This window comes from Actinia tenebrosa, unplaced genomic scaffold (genome assembly GCF_029948245.1).
Source record: "Actinia tenebrosa isolate PJP-AT-01 unplaced genomic scaffold, QUT_ActTen_1.0 PGA_scaffold2__45_contigs__length_23673736, whole genome shotgun sequence".
Taxonomy (NCBI): Eukaryota; Metazoa; Cnidaria; class Anthozoa; order Actiniaria; family Actiniidae; genus Actinia; species Actinia tenebrosa.
In genome coordinates, this window is record NW_028292579.1 from 5,037,890 (window position 1) to 5,058,015 (window position 20,126).

At 35.6% G+C, this 20,126-nt stretch overlaps 4 protein-coding genes across 4 annotated transcripts; 2 read left to right on the forward strand and 2 right to left on the reverse strand.

The window, feature by feature from the left end:
• Nucleotides 1–949: 949 nt before the first annotated feature.
• Nucleotides 950–7,935, reverse strand: LOC116305577 (negative elongation factor D). Its single transcript, XM_031715516.2, has 16 exons — nucleotides 7,766–7,935; nucleotides 7,527–7,642; nucleotides 7,332–7,441; nucleotides 6,687–6,796; nucleotides 6,281–6,388; nucleotides 5,677–5,829; nucleotides 5,356–5,486; nucleotides 5,059–5,179; nucleotides 4,486–4,552; nucleotides 4,281–4,393; nucleotides 3,673–3,812; nucleotides 3,130–3,244; nucleotides 2,640–2,732; nucleotides 2,184–2,324; nucleotides 1,541–1,670; nucleotides 950–1,352 (listed from the first exon to the last, which is right to left on the reverse strand). Exons 1-16 carry the CDS (start codon nucleotides 7,805–7,807, stop codon nucleotides 1,324–1,326), a joined length of 1,719 nt encoding a protein of 572 aa, XP_031571376.1. The 5' UTR covers nucleotides 7,808–7,935; the 3' UTR covers nucleotides 950–1,323.
• A 185-nt stretch (nucleotides 7,936–8,120) lies between these two features.
• On the forward strand, nucleotides 8,121–11,953 carry LOC116305576 (PRELI domain containing protein 3A). Its single transcript, XM_031715515.2, has 4 exons — nucleotides 8,121–8,280; nucleotides 8,949–9,275; nucleotides 10,069–10,171; nucleotides 10,360–11,953. The coding sequence occupies exons 1-4, from the start codon at nucleotides 8,249–8,251 to the stop codon at nucleotides 10,528–10,530; spliced, it is 633 nt and encodes a 210-aa protein (XP_031571375.1). The 5' UTR covers nucleotides 8,121–8,248; the 3' UTR covers nucleotides 10,531–11,953.
• Nucleotides 11,954–13,338: 1,385 nt separating this feature from the next.
• Nucleotides 13,339–15,582, reverse strand: LOC116305571 (mediator of RNA polymerase II transcription subunit 10). The gene is made up of 4 exons (XM_031715511.2): nucleotides 15,434–15,582; nucleotides 15,120–15,203; nucleotides 14,228–14,330; nucleotides 13,339–13,519 (listed from the first exon to the last, which is right to left on the reverse strand). Exons 1-4 carry the CDS (start codon nucleotides 15,568–15,570, stop codon nucleotides 13,427–13,429), a joined length of 417 nt encoding a protein of 138 aa, XP_031571371.1. The 5' UTR covers nucleotides 15,571–15,582; the 3' UTR covers nucleotides 13,339–13,426.
• A 72-nt stretch (nucleotides 15,583–15,654) lies between these two features.
• LOC116305572 (xylulose kinase) lies at nucleotides 15,655–19,909 on the forward strand. Its single transcript, XM_031715512.1, has 5 exons — nucleotides 15,655–16,043; nucleotides 16,388–16,714; nucleotides 17,179–17,452; nucleotides 17,786–18,097; nucleotides 18,825–19,909. The coding sequence occupies exons 1-5, from the start codon at nucleotides 15,678–15,680 to the stop codon at nucleotides 19,127–19,129; spliced, it is 1,584 nt and encodes a 527-aa protein (XP_031571372.1). The 5' UTR covers nucleotides 15,655–15,677; the 3' UTR covers nucleotides 19,130–19,909.
• The last annotated feature ends 217 nt before the right edge of the window (nucleotides 19,910–20,126 follow it).

Consider the following 20,126-nt stretch of genomic DNA (forward strand, 5'->3'; position numbering starts at 1 on the left):
TAAGCAAAACGAATTCAATTTATATCTAAAACACCTATCGCAGCACTCAAAAATATGTACTAATTTGTTTATATCAAAATGAAATATTTATAAATATCAAGTTACATTTAAACATAGCTTATTTACAATACAATTCAGTTTCCAATTAATTTGATCTCCTGATTCGATCCATCATTAGAGATTCCACACGATGGACGTGATTGGCTAATTTGGCATTGCAGTCATAGCTAGTCCCATGGCCAATCCGAAAGCAAGACCAAATCCATATCTTACAACTTTCTTGATCATCACCATTGTTCCACTGTACTTGGGTGTGCTACAAGGCGGGTCTTGGATGTCAAGTTTAACTTTCAAGTAATTAACTTGCTCGTTTAACCACTTAACGTCTCTTCTGTTGGAGTCATTCCAGCTTATGAACGTGTTCTTCCATTCGTATTCTCTCTGTTCTCTGCTGATCTTGTTGTCACGTTCTTTGAGAACCTCATCAATGTTGTCCATGGCTCTTTCATAGACATCTTTTGCTTCTTTAATTTGGTTCGTTAGACCGTAAGTTTTTTCTTGAGCAATAACCAAGTCGTTTTCAATCTTACGCAGTTTGGCGTTAAGTTGTTTCTTTGAGTCTTTACGAGCAGATGCCATTTTTTTCAGTTTGAAAAGGGAATGTATACTTCGAGTTTCTTTCTTTCACTTTTTGTAGTCTGAATGAATGAGATCTTTGCGAATGTTCATTGTGACATCAGAGCGCGCACTCGTTTTTGTTGATGAAAGAGCGCGCGCATTTACTATCGATGAGGACATCAATACCGGAGCGCGCGCACTTTCCAGAATGGATAAATACGAATTGCGTGAACTCATTTCAACTGGAACATAATTGCGCGGCGATCGCACTATACCACGTGAGTGTGCGAAAGTGCGCATCCTCATCCAAAACGCGCAAGTTTAAACTATCTTCAAACTAATAATGAATTTATTTGAACACTTTTATTGTCTAAATACATTTGTTTACATATCGAAGTCCTTTTAAATAATTTTATGAGGCAACACTGTCGCATATATTTTTTGTTTGCACATCAGCTCCTCGATAACTTTTTCTATAACTTGCCCTATTTACATTCTTTATAAAATACTTTTTCTTTCGTTTTTTCCCTCTATCGAATATGCGATATACTAGTGTATCTACATGGAATTTTCCATGTTGGGATATTAAATGGTGTGCTACTGACGAGAAGGCACTGCACATCTATTTTACCCCACACCATATACAACGGTGTAGACTATATACAACTGATTGGATGTATTTTCTATGGCGTTGGATAAAAATGATTATGTTGTATCTCTTGCTGAACAGTGAGCTGAAAATTTATATAGGTGAAGTATTAATTTAATATCTCGTGTGACAATAAGAAAAGCAATGGAAGGAATGAAGAAAGTATGAGAAGGATAGGGGGATAATTATAGTGAGGCAGACAGGCCGAACATTCAAGTGAGTTCTGATAACCAGCTAAAGGGTACCCACATAGAATTGAATTTCTTCACTTACCAATAAAAGATGACACGTCATCAGAGCCTTTGTTTTTCCTTAGCTTTCCTGTGATTTCCTTATTTTGGACGATTGGTAAGAAAAGCTGAACAAATTCAGGTGAATACGGCGGGGCAATCATTTCAAGTACCTGAAAAAAGAGAATGTTATTATGTTGATATTAAAAAGTTGACTGAACTGCAATTTCTTGCAAAGTGCACTCTTAATGAAATTAGACATACAGTTAGATCCATAACCTAAAGTTTATTCACAAACGTTGGTATAAAACAGCGAAACAATTTTCTCTACTGGAGGGCAGACCTGTCACTTGTAGATTTGTACAGTAGAATCAAAGAGTGTTTTCCTAATGTATTGAGCAGAAAACATATGGTTTGCCTTACAGCACGTACACGGTAAGACATGCCATAATAGTGGAATGGCTCAACAATTGTCTTTTAGGCATTCATTTAAACACAAAGCGTAGTTACAGTTACAGTAAGATATGGTACACCTACAGTACTACAAATTTGCCGTATCGTTTCCCACTCATACGTAAACCGCTCTAGCATCATAGGTAATCTTTACTCATAGCAGCTATACAGTTTTCTTCTAAAAAAAACCTTGCTAAGGTTTCTAGCTGACTATTTCTAGTCAGAATACATACCTCTGTGACAAAATGCCTAATGAGGGAGTTGTCTACGATTTGTCCTTTCATGCACTTGTGTATGTAGCTTAATACAGAAATGACGTAACCACGGCTAAGCATGTGTACCATTCGATCAAGGACTGTCTTCTTGAACTCAAGCTAAAATATCAATTACAATCAGTTGAGTAAATAATGTGCTTGCCCAAATCTTATAATGCCTAAAATAAGATATTCAATATATTTTTCATAAGCAACACTCCTCATAAGGGGCTTTTGTGTGAAGTTTGCTCCCCACACAATTGTTGATTTTTACAGAGGGAAGAAAATTGGATTCATTAGCTAAAAGAAAACCCCTTGTGGCTAGGGAGAGACCACATCAAGCAAACTGAAGTCACAAGTGAGCACATGCCACCCAATTATGTCAGCAAGCGCATGCAACCCCTGCTATTCATTTAACAAAACCATCTGCCTTACCTCAACTAGAGTATCCAAAGGGGTTGGAGACTCAAATAAACGAATCAATAAATTAAGCACCAAACGATGCTGTGGAGGATGGCAAGTGACGAGCTGCAAAATCGAAATAGCAGATTTAAATAATTACAAAAATTGCATCAGCAACAAATGTGTAGATACCATGGGGTCCAGAGGTTATTAATTTTGTTCTCACTCTGGAGCTTGCTGTTAGGGGCGTAACCAGGATTTTGCCTTGTGGGGTGGGGGAGGGGGACCATTTGCAGAACATTGGTAAGTCAAACTTATCATGTGACTACATAGATGTTTTGATTTCTACACCATGAGGGGTCACTTGCCCCCCCCCCCCCCCCCCCCCCCCACCGGCTATGCCCCTGCATAAGTCACTAGGAGAATCAAACCTCCGAGTCCACTTACCTGAAGTAAGATAGAAACTCTAGAGCCCAGGGTAACCTAGATACAGAGCATTCCATATAAAAAAACAGTCACATACCTCATCAAGCATGGATAGATGAACTGGGGTTGAGTCTGTCATAAGCTTGAAGAATGATGGATCATTAACAGTGCAGTCGACCCACTTTAGTATTCCCATAGCAACTACTGGATATCTGGAAAACATAGCAACTTTATAAAATAAAAATAAAAATGTTTTAACATTACAAATTATTTAATTGTTGAATTGGGTGGAACAGTGACCAACAGGGTGAGAGCTGCTTTATGTATACACCTAATTGAAAAAACATTGTCGGGTTTAAAAAAAGGTTATATCATCAAAGCTAGGACCGAAGGGGAGCACTGGAAGGCAAAATACCACAGCCTAACAACTCTTCAGCGTAAATCTTTGGAGAATGGCTTTGGCATGTTAATCTAGGTCAACCGAATTTGCTCTACTGTGCATTTTTACATGCCTATATGCAAATATAGTACACATTTCGGAGTAACCAAAATCCTTTTCGGTCTTAGCTTCAATGATATGACCTTCTCAAACCCGACAACGTTTTTTCAATTAGGTGTATATGATTTAGCAGTTACTTACCGAATGCACTGGAAGAGAGTGCCCACTTCAGAGGATAAGTGAGACGAACCACTGCTTTCTTGCATACACATGTTATGCACTTTATCTATTGCCTGTGATGTTGCCTTTAGCTCATCTATGTTCAGTGACACTCTTTCATTCTTTAGAAGATAAAAAAATCGTGATTTTTTAATTTTCTATTAGAATGAATGCAATAATGGTTGCCATTATTTAAAAATAAGTATAACTATCACACTATTGCACTTTTTCATTTTAAAATAAATTTATGTTGAGCTACAAATATTTCTCATGGTGTAGTTTTTCATGATGGACATAAATTTATATCAATCAATAAAATTCAAAAGCATCTCAAACATCTATATATTTGAAACAGCCATGATATCATTGAGTTCATGAAACTGTACATCCCTAGTTACTTTTACTTTGAAATCCAACCAAATTGTCCAAAAATCCATTTTCATAATAAATAAGAGATAGTCAAAAGAGCAATTATAACTTTTAACTTGTTTATGGATTTTTATTGGGAAGTCTTATGCATTCATTCATTCAAACAATTCAGTCACTAAAAAGTGGAATGAATTCTATACACCCCAGTTTGATAGTCTTACCTCCTGCCATGTTTCATGAACACATACAGCATAGGCAAGTAAATAAATGTATTTAAACTTGTGCTCTCTGTTGATTTGCTGGTTTGGTTTAAAGAGTGCATCAATTAGAAGATCTGGAATAAATAAAATGAGAAGGTCAAGAGGGGAAAGAAAATAATACAAAATACAGTAAACAGCTTAAATAAAAAAATGAAGAAATTCTCACCTAGAAATTGTGGGATTCTTAAGAGTTCACAAGGAGGGGGTTGCTCATTGTTGTAAAGCTTGTATAACTGTAAATGTTAGGGTGGAAAATATAAAATGGCAAGTTAGCAACAGGAAGACAGTCAAGGACTGCATTTTATAAGACATTGGTCCAGCTATAGTTGGAAAATATATTGAGGACTGAACTTGGTAGAAGTCACAAAGCCACCAATAATTATTATAAACCCAAGAAGAGATAACTAGCTAAAAACTAGTGTGAGCTACATCAGTGTTCCTAATGAAACAGTAATGATAATGATAGTAATGATACCTTTTTATCATTACAATATAAACCCACATAATTGGTGACTCCAAATTGCAATAAGTTTTGTATCACAATTCTCCTATGGTGTGGTAAATCTGAGCTGACAATACTCATTAATGATTCTCTCTCAAACAAACTTATAGGAGAATAAAATTGAGATACTAGAATTATTACGACATAGAGAAAAAATGATGAAAATATAAATGTGATCCTTATCAGTATTCATAAGAATAATCACGTTGAATGTCCTCCTATATGTGGACAACTTACCACCGTGATGTCGCCAGGATTAAGAGTATTCTTCCCCAACATTGATGAAAGAGCTGAACACACTCTTGGGAATGAAGGAGCTCCATTGAGACATAATGTAATCTGTGTAACATCTCGACCACTATATGATACAACAGAAAAATAAAGAATTATTAATCTCTCTCCATTCAAATAGTCAATTAACCATAAGGCTGTAACAAAATACCTTGAAATTGAAGTCAAAAATCTTGTTTATAAATCTCTTTGTACTAAAAATACTTTTAAATGTTCCTGGCTCTTTAATTTCAAAATTCTTACCTTTCAATTGCCTTCTTTCTTACTTCTTGGCAAATTCTTTTCACCATTATCCCTCCACGCTCTTCCTGTGCTACAGCATTCAACAGACATTGTGCATACAAGTATGTGTGCTGACCATGGTTTACCATTTTCTGGTTTAAGGATAGAATGCAACCGTTAGTTATCTTCATTGGAAATAACTCCAAAAAAATCAACTTAAATTCCAATTGGAATTAATTGGTTGAAAATTAAGCTACTCCTGTTAAAAAATCTCATATTTATTTACATGCATTTTCTTTAGTAGTATTTAGGTATAATCATATAACAAGAGCAAAGCCTTACTGCAAATTCAGGCATATTTGTTTCCATAGCCATTTCTCCTTCCTCAATAAATCCATTAACTGATGTCTTTAGAACCCTTGAGAATACTTCTATTTGATGGCAAGCTGTAGAAACACTGGTGATTTCTCCTTGATATCCAGCATCAGATATGAGCTGAGAAAAAATCATTGCAAGACTAAGCACAACAAATTTTCATATTTGTTATTTGCTAGTTAGTATTGCACACATTTAGACAAGAAAAATAGAATAAAGGAGGATTATGAAACAGTTGAATGAGATTATTATCATGCTAGAGAAATCATGCTAGATAAATCATTCTTGAGAAATCTCATTGATGGCCTTTGCACCAATCCACAGGAACATTATTATGTAGTCCAAATTGGAATTCAAAATGGGCTAGTTGTACAAGTAAATGGGCCTATTCATTATCTGTATGAAACTGTTATAAAATAATGTAATTGGTAAATAGACATTGATCAACAGAGGCAATTTAACAGATGGAGAATGATTTCAAAGACAAGATTGACCTAATTTAAAATGGTTACAGCATACTATGAACAAGACACAGGTAGTCCATCTCACTAAATCCATCCCAAATACTCACCTTGATAGTAAAGTTAAGCATAAGACAGTCAGGATATTGTTCAGCCAATTTATAAAACATTGATCTCCATGTGGGATGAACAATCATACTTTCTAGCCATGGTGGGGTCTGGAGGGATTCAAAATATGACGCACATAGTTAATACAAACCTGTCCTAATTCTTGTAAACATTACTAAGCATATGCAATCTTTTCTTAGCCACAAATCATTTAAAGGTTGCTGAAAACATGAAGAAAGAAATGCAGACTAAAAGTTTGATGTTTGTCTGCAAAGTCGTAGACATTGGAGGCATGTTTTTTCTGGCATGAAAACCCAGATTGATGACATGAGTAGTAACATTTTTAATTTTCCAGTAAAGATATAAAAAACCTTTTAAACAATAATCTGGCAAACATATACATATTACCTCTCCTGCCTCAGTAAAAATAGAATCTGCTCTTTTTGGATCAAAATGCTTGATAATTAGCATCTTAAGGTGATCTTCTACCATTTGCTCCACCTCATGCACATCAGCACCTATCAAAATTGGAATATATTTATTATCATTCATAATAACTGTTCTAAATTTTGCGTTCTTATTGGTGGGGAGTGTGTGCTTAATGAGAGCACACAGCATGCATGTGCAATTTTAATTTTTGTCATTCCTGTAATTTGTATCCATAAAAGAAAAAAAATTGATTGCTGTGCTGTGTGGAGGTATAAAGCACTTGGGGATTGATAGAACACTAGAGAAGCATTGAGAAGCTCTCCCCTACTCATCGTGCTTCTCCTAAGTCTCACTTCTCTCATGTGTTCCCTGTGTTCTTTATAACTGCACACAGCATGCATGCACATTTTCTATTTCTTCAGTACATATCAACAAAAGTGACCTTTTGCAAATTAACGTAATAAAAAACAGTAGCAGTCTTCTTTTGCATGTAATGTCATCATAGCCATGATAATGGTGGTAAACTATTACATATCTCAAACATATCTCATCAATACACCGAAACATAGCCACCATAAGTTTGTCATTTGACTGTTTTGAGACATTGTATATACTAGATTTTACCTGTAAGAATTAACCAGTTGGCTAAAAGATTTGCACTCTGTGCAATCCCTCTGTAATTTTCTGATAAAAGCTTGATAAGCTCTTCATGAGATCCAGCATTTAATAGGTACCTAACAAATACAACAGTACTCGGTTGGTACAGTAGATAAAACTCAGTAGAATCTGAGACATACAAATTGTAGTTAGAGATTGTACCTTCTGATGTGGGAAAACACATCAGGCTCCATGACAAAATCCTTGGTGGCAAATATATGCTCCAAGTCCTGAAACGATGTATCATGGTCTCGCCTTTCGTCTGTTGGACTAAGAGGCTAAGAATGAGGAAATAAAAACATCGTTACTTAAAGATTTAATAAGATCAATGGTCATGCATCTTTTTCAAAGTCAACTATCTAATTCATAAAACAAATTAGAAATGACCGTATTTGACTCACTGCAGCCTCTTCCCAGCCATTTTCTGCACCATAATCATCCATGTTATTAAATCTACGACCAGCTTATAATAATGTCCTCGATCACAGTACAGATTTTATTTTTTCTAGTTCAAAACATTTTCTTTTCATCTTTTCGAATCAGCTTTTTTGCTACTAGCGCCCGCGATACTATGTGTTCAGCGTAATGAGTATGGAATTGTGGGAAATATTACCCAGCTTTCACTGCGGGTGCAGCACAGTTTTGTGACGTCATCTCTTGGTATTGCTAAATGACGTAAAATACTAGAGGAGGTGTTGACCAATCAGAGAGGGTTTTAAAATGACGTAGGAGGAAGGCGCGAAGTATTGCATAAGATGGAGTGGACTTTGATCCCACCATTACGTCGCACACATGAGCTACACACTCTAAACTAACGTGCAATCTGCTAAAGGTTTATCTAAGATTCAGGAGAAAAGGGTTTTTCAGGGCTGTGGAATATCAGAATGAAGCTCTGGTCATCACAACATGTTTTCCAGTGAGTAAAAAATGATTTTTTTTCGCAAATAATTGCGATCTGTCATAGACAGGGCTTACGCATGGCTGAATACATCGATCTGTTGCGAACAAACCAGACTTTTTATTCCTTTATCTCAATTCACACTTTATCATCATTGTTTTCTTATTTCCTAATTTTACACTTAACAATTTCTAATTCAGAATGGCTATTTTTAATCGTGGGCTTGTGATAAATACGCACAATTATCAAGCGTATTGAATATGGCCCTTGTCCATTTCACGTCCACCTTTATGGTTTCAACATGTAATCCTGACTTCTTTAGTTACGTAACAACGAGATGATCTTCTTTTTTGAGTAAAAGTTATATAGTTTAATTGCTATCTGGGAAATAATACACTTCGTTCGTCTGCTTTTACATCCGTTGCAGGGCATTATACTTTACTTTTGTCCTTGGGTCAAACCTCCTTCGTTACGTATCACATCTAAACTTCTGAAACCATCGAGTCTAAGAGTTATTTCTTATATTCTTGATAGAATGTCACAAATTATATTTTTTGATATTTTAAAAGTGAATAGTACACTTTCTATTGACTTCCCCATCACTTCAACTAATAATTATTATTGACTCATATTAGAGAAGGTTTGTTGAAAATACTGATAGAGAATTACTAATTTTATTTATACAGACATTGTTGGGAAAAGGTTACCCAAGCAGCATGGCGGAAGTACCCAAACGAACTTAACCCAGGTGTCAAAACTATAGACATACTCGACAGATATGTTGACAGCGAAGGAAAACTACATACTAAGCGTTTAATAGGCACAGATGGTTTTTTACCTGGCTGGGTAAATAGAATGTTTGGTTTAGATGACTTGGCTTATGCAGTAGAGGAATCTGTGGTGGATCCCAATAACAAGACCATGTCATTACACAGTAAAAATTGGTCGTTGTCAAATTGGTGTACAGTAGAGGAAACATTAGTGTATTCTCAACATCCTGAAAAAACAGATGTGTAAGTATACTTTAGTCATTCTTTGACTCCATACAAAGTGGCAAAGCAAGAATCCCCATCATACTTCACACTGAATTTTTTTACAAAAATCTCGCTTCACAGACCCATCATGTACAACACATAATGTCACAATGTGCAATCACACATCCTACAGCTTATTTGAGAATGTAATCACAAATACTGCAGCTAATTTTTTGGCTGCTACTATGCATCATTTAGAAACTCTTTGCCACTTAATTCATGCTGCAATGAAAATTGATAGCAAAAAAGGGGTTTCATGTCAGTTTTAATGTCATGCATGAAAAAAAAACCCTACTTTTTTGATGGACTAATCAGTGGAGATAAAAATTGTAAAAAAACTTGGCAGTGTTTAGTGTAATTAACTTTAAAAAGTGTCAGGTTTCCGCAGATAACATGGGCCCTCCTCTTCATAGTTTACAATATCATGTTCAACCACATCCAATAATTATTGCTCTATTATACATTTTATTAATTAAGAAAGCTACCAAGCTAAAGACAACATGATGAATAAGCAAACAATATGAAAGCCATCTTGATTCAAGTGGCAAAGCTACCACATGTAGTGACATTGAGTGAACTTGACAGGATAAATCTTTTATCTGCAATTTTTTTTGTGGATAATTGATTTTTCTGGGAGTTCGGCGCTAATGAAAATTGTTTGAAGTTTTCAGTCAATCAGAATTGAAATAGTGAGTAAAATGTATAATAACAATACTTATATATAAATTATTATGAATTCATATGTATTGAATTGGAGCTTCTTCTATTGCAGAACGAATCTCGATCAAGAAGCTGTAATCAAAGTCTTCGGAATCAGTTTTGGAGATCACTTTGAGAGCTTGATCAAGAATGCTATGGCTAATAATGCTGGAAAGGTAAAAAATACAGACAAATCATTCATTTATTATAGGCATTATCCATCAAATATGCATTTGAAAATGCTGTATGTCATTGTCCAGTCAAAGAAAGTTGAAGTTAATCCTGCAGCAGTGATGGAATACATTTAGGGTTTCCAAATGTTCTTTGCCTGATGTTGAAATTGTTTTTTGATTGTTTAATCTAGGGAAGACAAGCAATGGAGAATGTTATTGCTATAATTAACAAAGAGGTTCAAGATATTGCAACAAACTTGGAACAAGCTACAGTACGGATCAACTCAGAGTTAGAGCAAGCAAAACAAGGACTTGAACAAGCAGCTAGATTACCTCAGGCTATGTGTGAAGGGAAATCATGATAGTTGTGGTACAGCAAAGCAATAATCTGGTAATAATATAAGGGTGGTTAATAATGGTAATACCATCAATGCATTGATGGAAACATTGCATTGGAGTGGCTGATACTGGTCAAGGAAATGGATCAAGGAAGATGAAAGAAAAAACAAGGAAAATGTGAAGGTCAAGGAATGTAGAAGATAGAAATGTGAAGATATGGGTGTGATGGAATCTTGCACAAGATGAATTTGGTTGGAAAATCTTGATTTCAACATACCCAAGATTTCCCATAAGATGTCAAATTGAACGTCAGTTAAATTGGTTTAGTAAGAACCTTTCATTATCAGTTCATTGACGAGGTTGAAGTTTGAAAGAAGGATATTAAACAAATAAATTTAAAACTTAGTCAGCTTGTATGAAATTAAAATACAATTTGTTTTTGGTAGTTTGAAACCATTTCAACAATTCCCTTAGTGTTCTTACATTACTATAATACACTTAACAAAATTACTCAATTCTGATTGGAGAAGAGGAGTACAATTAAATCCCAAATTGTTCTTTTTAGAGTCCCAATTAAGTTGCTAGATTTTGTTGAGTGTATCATAAACAAAAAATGGCACAATTTTCTCATACGAAATTTATAGATGCTCATGATGTTTTGAAAGTTCTCAATTGGACGTTCAATTTTGAAAACTTTCAAAACATCACTTGTACCTATAAATTCCAAATTGTACTCAAAATTGTGCGATTTTTCTATACAAATTTGACCATTGAATTAAGCATGAATAAGGAGATTCTTTTGTGAGTTAAAAAGTTAAGAGGTTTCAAAGCTGCCATGTTGGCCAGGAGCAATGTATGTTAATTTTTTTCCATGAAAAGAGGCTACAATTAGAAAATTCTACTTGTCTCACAAGTGGCTGTCATGAAACCCTTTACACTAAATCTGTGGTGCAAGACCTTGTGGTACATTCTGGCAATGATTTTGAATTTTGTGACAAATATCTGGTATATTTTGATAAATGAGAATCTGAATCTACTGCCTTGTGCCCCACATAGTATTGCATTTTGGGCAGTTAACCCACCAGAGAAGAGTGGAAGAAATCATACAAAATCTGAAAATAGATTGAGTGACTTGGTTGCTGTTGTTTTGATGATTATGATAATTTAACACCACTAAACATACATTTTGAAACCCTATTACCAGTTTTTACATAAAATGGTTTTAAATAGTCAAAATTAATTTAAGCTAAAATCGATCATATAGGCAGACCATGCACCATAAACATAATTATAAAATTGTTAAGTAATGTGTTTGAATTGAAACACACACCAAACGGTTTGTATGAATTTGCATTATTGTCACAGCATTTTTAAATTAGGTATTTAAAATACTATTTATTGTTGTGAACACTGTTTTTATATTGAATAAAACAATTGGAAATTTCATGGGGAGTGCATTAATTTGATAGTCATGGGTGAAGAGAACATGCATAGTGGACATGCGAAACAAAATAAAACAAAATCACAATTTTGACCAATGTATCTCAAGACTTACTTCACTCATGTTGCAAAAGGCTTCCTAAATGTTCAATGGCAACCACAACACAATGCTTGGGACCTGAATGCATGTGAGCAGCAACAGCAACAATAATACTTATACAGGGTTCGTGCTAGGTTCCCAAGAAATTATCGAAATTATCATCGAGATGTGTGAATTTGTCATGTGATATTCACGGCACATTGAGTCACTAAGTTCTGGAAAGCAAAAGATTATAAAAAAAGATGCTTCTCCCAAGACGTAGTGAAAATCTCTAATTTTAACCAAAGACAACGACTCACGGTTTACATATCTTGAAGTTTTACTGACATTTTTTCATGGACAATTTTTTTCAAGGAGTATTCAAGGACATTTCTACTTTTTTTCAATTTTCAAGGAGTTTCAAGTGCCCTTGAAAATGCATTTTAAAATCCAGCACTTTTTAAGGAGTCCAAGGACCTGCACGAACCTTGCTTATATTTAGCACCTAATTTTGCAAAATTAAATCGGGAAGGCATAAATATAATATGACTAATTAAAAGGTGGTAATTAGTTAGTACCTTAATGTATCTATTTTTCAGGACCCTGACTGATAATGCCTAGTACAATTGATCCCATTAGTTGTGTAAAGAGTTCCACTTCTTCCTGCAGTCTTTTCAAGAGGGAGATATAGCGAGTGAGAGCAATTTGGAAGTAGCAAAATGAGCAACAAACTAAGTTTAGTTGTGTAGTTGCCTTTTTGATTCACCTTTGTTCAGCGCCTCTCCTCTTATGAAGAAATAGAAAACATGTGCACATGTTGTGTGCAGTAATAAAGCACACGGTAGTCATCAGAGCTCCGTAGTCATGGGTAGATTTCAGGAGGGGGGCAATGGCATGGGGCCATGGTCCCCTCATGGTATGCGATTCTTTTTGTTTAATTTACCTTTTTGTTTAAAATATGCCCAGAATGCAGGAAATGGCATTTCTAGGAACCATATTTTAACAATATTAAAGAGGGAAGGCCTCTTGGTTTCAATTTGCATAGTCAGAGGTGACTGATTTGTATAACTCCTAAATTTTTCAATCCCTTATTCTCAGATTTCCGAATCTGCCCGTGGTAGCAGCTAGTGGTGTTTCTCAACACTAGTCTTCTCCAGTGTTGTGCCAGTCCCAAGTGCTTTATAATTGCATGGCTTTATAACAACACAGTAAGCAAGTGTTATTCTATGGAATACAAATCATTGGATAGGAATAAAAAGTGATTGGCAAGTGCACCAAAAAATAAAGAAAAACAGAGCAAAGAAGTACTGAGTTGCTTTTTAAATATTTATTTTTAGTAGAGAATGTCTATTTACAATTATGTTAAATATGTACATAAGGAATTATTATTTCCTTTCATTTCATGTGCCTTGGCTGTCTTTTGCACGTTGGTATTTATCCATTTCTTTTGGAAAGGATTTTGTCAGTTCAGATGTCAACAGAGACTTGAAATTCTGAAATAAAAAATTTTTACATTTTATCAAGCATCAAATATAATTATGTAAGTGGTGGGCAACTATTAATTTTTTACTCTCTTTGCCATTTACAGTCAAACTACCTCAAGCATCAAACATGTACATGTACAGCTCATCAATGGATTCACTATTCAAATATTGATTTGATTCTTCGATTCAAAGATTCATTATCCATATGAAGTTTTGAGTATTCAAAAGTAACACAAATGAATAGAATAAATAAAGGTAATATGTACATGAGTAAAACCACATTTTCAATATTTTGAAAAGTTAAATAATGAATTTAATAATGAATTTTCAAATCGAAGAATCAAATCAATATTCGAAGAATGAATTCATTAATGAGCTCTACTTGTTCATGCTTGAGGTAGTTTGATTGTAATGTCTCAAAATGAGTCTGGTAGTCATTTCATGTGGTTATCACATGCAGCAGTGGTCTAACCAATATTAACATATAAAGCGAAGTCAGTATACCACACAGACTTTTTGCCCAACTAACTGAGCCAGCTTGGTCACAGTGAGACTTTCATCTCATCCTTGAGGTCAAACTGTCATTATGTGTTAATTAAAAAGTAGCAGTACAATGTATGTGCAAAATCCCTTTTTATATATGGGTAAAAATATCTGATGACATTTCCAGAAAATTAACCAGGTGAAATACAATATGTAAAATCAAATTTTATTTACCTTGAGAGAGTCTATTTTTCCCTTTACTTGTTCGTTTTTCACTAGTGCTTTTTCTAGACAGTCCTTTGTGTACAACTGTGGATTGCGACCTTGATCAATGTACCTATGTAGATGAGTATTTGTAAGTTTTAAAAATAATTAGAGCCAACAAAGACTAAACATCAATGTTGGCACTTCTATCTTTATGGATTTCAGGGACCAATATTCCTTCAGCATACATGTAGATGGGATTTTAATTCATTGCATATAACCTCTCAACAATTTACTATACTTTTGAAGGTTAAGTTAATTACCTATTAAGAAAGCAGGGATCAAACTGCTTAGCCCTACAATTCTCAAGTACAACTCACTAGCCTATATCTCACTGGGCCTCCAGTGGCAGTTCCTGGGGTGGTTCCATGGGCTCTTTACGCTCAGTAGAATGACATTGGAACCCCCCTTTGTGAAGCCAATTGCACCAGCTTTTTCATTGTGGCTGCCCTTTTGGAATCCCCCTTTTAAAATTATGGATATGCTACTGGCATCTTATGTGAAGTACACAATACTCCATTTTGCAATTCCTTTCAGTGACCACGCATAATAGTTCCAAGTTGAGGTTGGAGTTTCACCAAGGACTATCTTAATTTTATCATGCGCAGCAACTCCATCCTTGGCTTGGAACTGTTATTCATGGTAATTGAACGAAACTGTAAAATGAAGTATTGAATTAAAATTTGAAACTTATTTTTTAGGGGGGAGGGGAGGGGATGATAATTAATGGTTGCTATGATGAAATAGATTTTCACTTCTCCAGATCTAGATTTAGCAACAAAACAACATTATGAATCTTGAGTTGATGACAAAAATTATTCAACGGTGAATAACATCCATGCTACTGAATTACAATACTTACTCAAAAACTTCCAGAGGCACTTCGACATCTTTAACTAGGGCTTTACATTTTTCTATTTCCCTCATATTGTCGACCATCATGTTACTGAAAAAGATCAGTAAGAAGAGCTAAAGGTGGTTATGTTCCCCTTTAACACTTTAATTTTAAAGAATATGAAGATTTAGATATGTATAAACAATATCCTATGATAATGATTGAATAATATCTTAACACAGCGACGAACAAATAAACAAAATATGTCGACATATTTGCTAACAATCAACTATCTTTTGTTTTTGAATTTTTGAAAAATTGAAAAAAACAGTCAAACTCACATCTTTTGATTCAGTACCCCTTGACTTCCTGGTTGAAAATCACTGACGATGATGCCAATCTGTCGCGTTGATTCGACGAATTGCTCTATAGTTTGTTCAAGAAGATCAAAAGGTTCAGCTGGCTTGTCGTCCGCCATTTTGTACTAAAGCAACAAATCTTCTGGGGGTATAGGAAAGTTCCTTTTGTCATCCACAGGAATCCCAAGGTTTCGAGTCTTGTGGTGATATTCTGTACCAGACGAAAATGGCGTCGCCTGTCTTTCTTGGTTTTGACTTAAGCACGCAACAACTAAAGGCTTTAGCCATCGATAACGACCTGAATATAATACACGAGACGTCTGTGCACTTCGATAATGATTTCCCAGAGTATAAGACGCAAGGAGGAGTGCACAAACATGAAGATAACTTGACAGTGACTGCTCCTTGTTTGCTGTGGGTCCAAGCTTGGGACCTGTTGTTTGATAGAATGAAGTGTAAAGGGTTCGATTTTAAGTCTGTCGTATGTATGTCAGGCACAGGACAACAGCATGGGAGTGTTTATTGGAAGAAAGGAGCTAAGGAAGTGTTGAAGTTTCTCAAAAGTGGAGACTCTTTTTATGACCAATTGAAGGTAAGAAATTTGATCAATAAATGATTGATGATGATTGAATTACTTATTCTCCATTTGGTTTTATCGATAAAGGTTTTAGACTCCAGTTGAACTGAATTATTATATATATTAGGGACTAAGTATTGGGTCATCCTTTGATGGTGGGAGGATCGATCGAAGCCTAGGAATATTTTATCTCATAATCAGGGTTGGGGGCCCAGGGGAAGGATAGGGGAGGGGTAAACCACTACCCCCCAAAACAGTACACAATAGTCCATACTGGTTCGTAGAATATATTTTTTTGTTTATTTTAGATGTTTATGTAATTGTTAAATTACATGTAGAGGATTTTATTGTTTTTAAAGGATTGTTTTGCAGTCCTAGACTCTCCTATCTGGATGGACTCTAGTACCAGTACTCAGTGTCACTCACTCGAAAAAGCTGTCGGGGGTCCCAAGAGACTTGCTGAGATAACTGGCTCTAGGGCATATGAGCGTTTCACTGGCAACCAGGTGGCAAAGATTTTCCAAACTCAGCCTAAGGTTTACGACCAGTGTGAAAGGATATCTTTGGTTAGCAGTTTTGCTCCCAGCCTTCTGATTGGTGAATATGCACCTATCGATTACAGTGATGGGTCGGGAATGAACCTTATGAATATTGAAACTAAAGACTGGGAGGATAAATGTTTAGAGGTAAGGTAATGGAATGTTGTAAGATTTTTCTGCCTGAGCATTGATCATAAAATATCCACATCTATCCTGGAAAAAGAGTTTTGCTGTTATCGCCACTAGTTAATGTTTCCATTTTCTGTGGATACCTCACTAATTAATACCATTTGCACCAGGAGGTGGTTGTATGAAGCCCAAATAAGTTATCCACTGGATAATCACAATTCACCAGATAAAAGCACTATCCAGGGAATAGTTATCCATAGCTTTATCTAGTGGATAAAGGTCTCCTATTAGAGCTATATACTACAAAATCACACCATTTGCATTATTTTATCTGCTTGATACTGTCTATTCAGGCTTTATATATGACCAACTCCAGACATCATTCCAACATCATATATGTCATGTTAGGAAATAACATTATAGAAAGACTAAAAACTATAGTAATTGTTTCTGATTAAATTTATAATTATTATCTTTTCAAGGCCTGTGCCCCACATCTAAGACAAAAACTTGGCCCTCTTACTTCTTCCTGTTCACAAGTAGGAAATGTCTCCAAATACCTTGTGGATCGTTTTGGATTTTCTCCTGATTGTAAAGTTGTTGCTTTCACTGGTGATAACCCAGCATCCCTTGCAGGCATGAGGCTTGGTGAAGGAGACATTGCTGTTAGTCTGGGCACCAGTGATACTCTGATGTTGTGGCTGAAGACTCCTCGACCTGCTCTAGAAGGGCATATATTTGTCAACCCAGTTGATAGTAAGTGCCATGTTTTTTTCAAGGCTTGAACATTTATAAGTCATTACATGCTACATGTAAACATCACACACTGACACATAAGACATAAACATAATTATGTCTTAAGATATATCTCTTGAACGAATATTGTATTGTGCAAGATTGCATATTTTATCATGAAACCAAGCAATCATCAGTTGAGAAAACACAGCACGGTCTAAATCAATCTGAATTCTTAGTGTCATCATGCAAGGTTGTGGGACAGCACTAAGAGGGAGACTGCAGGGGAGACTAAGATTTGATGTGCAATCATGCATTATATAATAAATTGCAAATCTAATGCTTTCCTCATAGCAAATGCATACATGGCTCTACTTTGCTTCAAGAATGGCTCACTCACCAGAGAATCAATCAGAAATTCATGCTCCAATGGATCTTGGGAACAATTTGACGAGGCTCTCAACTCTACCACAACCGGTAACCATGGAAACATTGGCATATACTTTGAAGTGAAAGAAATTACTCCATTTGCTGATGGGATTCACAGGTTTTCAGAAAACAATGACAAGGTAGAGTCATTTCCAAAGGATGTGGAGATAAGAGCACTGATTGAAGGACAATTTATGGCTAAGAGAGCACATGCTGAACTTCTGGGATATAGTATTGGTAAGTCATATACATTCCTATACCTTCGGAAATTGCAGTCAGGATTCATGATTCATCATAAGTTAAAGTTGTCTCTGACTTGTGAAATTTACAATTTTTCCTATACCTTGTTCGTTCCTATTATCATGATATTGTTATGAAAACAACATTAAACTTAAAAGTATTCTGTTTTTAACACCCCAAGAAATTTCCTTTATTTCCAGAATGTTTCTAGCTTGTGTTGTTGTATTGTATCAAGGTTTCTCTTTTCTTCTTGCTTATGAAAAACCATGACACAAAATAATTTGGAGTGACTTGTGATTTTTGACCACATCACACATACATACATAGTGACCAATAAAAGGCAGTTTCTTTTATGCTTTAGCTTCATGAACAAAAGATATAACTGTAGAGATAAAAAACATTGCCAGTGACCAAACACAGTAACGACATCACATTGTGACTTCTTTATTTCATATGAATGTGAAACTGAGGTGCGAATGGATATACCATTCCTTGTCCATCATGATGTCTTGGCCTAGCGTTTTACTTTGAAAAAGCAGTGAGGTCACTCAGTATTAAATGGTCATCCAAAAGAAATCATCATACCATGATCATGTGTCATCTGTCCTGCCGTTCATGGACACGCAGGTACTGCATGGCACCCTCAGAAAATGGATGGAGTTTCTAAAGCTAACAGTACCATCCTTGACAACCAGTCACTGATTTGTAACCTTGTTTTTCAAAGGTCCTGGGTCAAGAGTTCTTGCAACAGGAGGAGCATCTTCAAACAAATCCATCCTTCAAGTGCTTGCCGATGTGTTCAATGCCCCTGTTTATACCATTAAAGACACGGCTAATTCAGCTTGCTTGGGGTGTGCATACCGTGCCAAACATGGATGGCTTGGACCTGATCACTCCTTCAAGGAAGCAGTCTCTAATGCGCCAGCCTACCAACTGGCAGTCAAGCCAAGAGCAGACGCACATGAGATATACACTCCTTTAACTTCTAGATACATTGCCTTGGAAAGAAGTATTACTACAGAATCGTAGATTAAGGACCGCATCAGAAATTATACAAAAATTTGGAAATCTTTAAATGATAGATAGATAATTTATATTTTAACATACAATACATATACAAAATCAGTATAGCAGTATTTCAAAAATATTTTTTCTTATTAAGCAATCTTGCGCAAGATTGCGCAAGAATTGTCTTGCATTTCCTGATTTTCACGATGATAAATTATGGTGCGCGAAGTTGCGCGCAATCGTGTTATATCTCTACACCTGACGTACAACTAATCACGAGCTCGAAATTTTTTTTGCATATCATGGGTGACCACGCGTTGACGTCGAGAAAGAAGCGCCAGGAAACCTCTGATAATCACGATAAATGAGTGACGTTGCGCACTATAAATTTCTTTTGCGCCAGATTGCTTCCTATGTTTGTGCGCTTCAGGACTAGGAAACCACGACTCGTACTTCAAATATATCTCGAGAGATAACTGCGTGCGACTGCGCAAAGAGTTTAAACAAATCTGTGCAAAGTTGCGCAAAGCAATCTTTTTCAATTGCCCAAATCAGACAAGTATCCAGCAACGATGTGCGCGGCAAATTCAAAGAGCGATTTCTGTGATGCCTATATCTTTTCGACCAGCATACACGCAATTCACTTTTCGATCTTTAAGTGTAAGAAAAGTAAGAAAAATAAATTATTGTAAGTAAATAGCGAAATGAGTTTTATAAACTTTAGAAAGAAATCGATTTTGGTAATTTGTAACAAGTCGGTTTGAGAATTTTTGAATAAAATAGAAGATTTCAGTGTCAAAATCTTTATCTGTAGTGAGCTGCGCAAAACTTAAGGATATAGTGCTACGCGGTCCACATATTCTCATCTGCGCAAAACTTAAGTGACTTGTTACTCATTTCACATGCACATTTAAAATGTAGTATTCTTTTTAGTTTGCCCAAAGATCTCACCAAACGTTCCGCCCCTTCAAACAGAGGTTAATAGTTATCTTCTACTCCTTAGAGCTGAGTGTCAGGC

What these genes read in the sequence shown, in the direction of transcription:
- LOC116305577 (XM_031715516.2), bottom strand. Translation starts at nt 7,807, where the DNA reads ATGGATGATTATGGTGCAGAAAATGGCTGGGAAGAGGCTGCA. An exon ending in ACTCTCTTCCAGTGCATTCG is followed by an intron (nt 3,245 to 3,672) that starts GTAAGTAACTGC and finishes TATGTTTTCCAG; the next exon opens with ATATCCAGTAGTTGCTATGG. An exon ending in ATCTATCCATGCTTGATGAG is followed by an intron (nt 2,733 to 3,129) that starts GTATGTGACTGT and finishes TCGATTTTGCAG; the next exon opens with CTCGTCACTTGCCATCCTCC.
- LOC116305576 (XM_031715515.2), top strand. Translation starts at nt 8,249, where the DNA reads ATGAAGCTCTGGTCATCACAACATGTTTTCCA. An exon ending in TCATCACAACATGTTTTCCA is followed by an intron (nt 8,281 to 8,948) that starts GTGAGTAAAAAA and finishes TTATTTATACAG; the next exon opens with ACATTGTTGGGAAAAGGTTA. An exon ending in CATCCTGAAAAAACAGATGT is followed by an intron (nt 9,276 to 10,068) that starts GTAAGTATACTT and finishes CTTCTATTGCAG; the next exon opens with AACGAATCTCGATCAAGAAG.
- LOC116305571 (XM_031715511.2), bottom strand. Translation starts at nt 15,570, where the DNA reads ATGGCGGACGACAAGCCAGCTGAACCTTTTGATCTTCTTGAACAAACT. An exon ending in GGGGTACTGAATCAAAAGAT is followed by an intron (nt 15,204 to 15,433) that starts GTGAGTTTGACT and finishes GATCTTTTTCAG; the next exon opens with TAACATGATGGTCGACAATA. An exon ending in GTGCCTCTGGAAGTTTTTGA is followed by an intron (nt 14,331 to 15,119) that starts GTAAGTATTGTA and finishes TCATCTACATAG; the next exon opens with GTACATTGATCAAGGTCGCA.
- LOC116305572 (XM_031715512.1), top strand. Translation starts at nt 15,678, where the DNA reads ATGGCGTCGCCTGTCTTTCTTGGTTTTGACTTAAGCACGCAACAACTA. An exon ending in CTTTTTATGACCAATTGAAG is followed by an intron (nt 16,044 to 16,387) that starts GTAAGAAATTTG and finishes TTGTTTTTAAAG; the next exon opens with GATTGTTTTGCAGTCCTAGA. An exon ending in ATTTGTCAACCCAGTTGATA is followed by an intron (nt 17,453 to 17,785) that starts GTAAGTGCCATG and finishes CTTTCCTCATAG; the next exon opens with CAAATGCATACATGGCTCTA.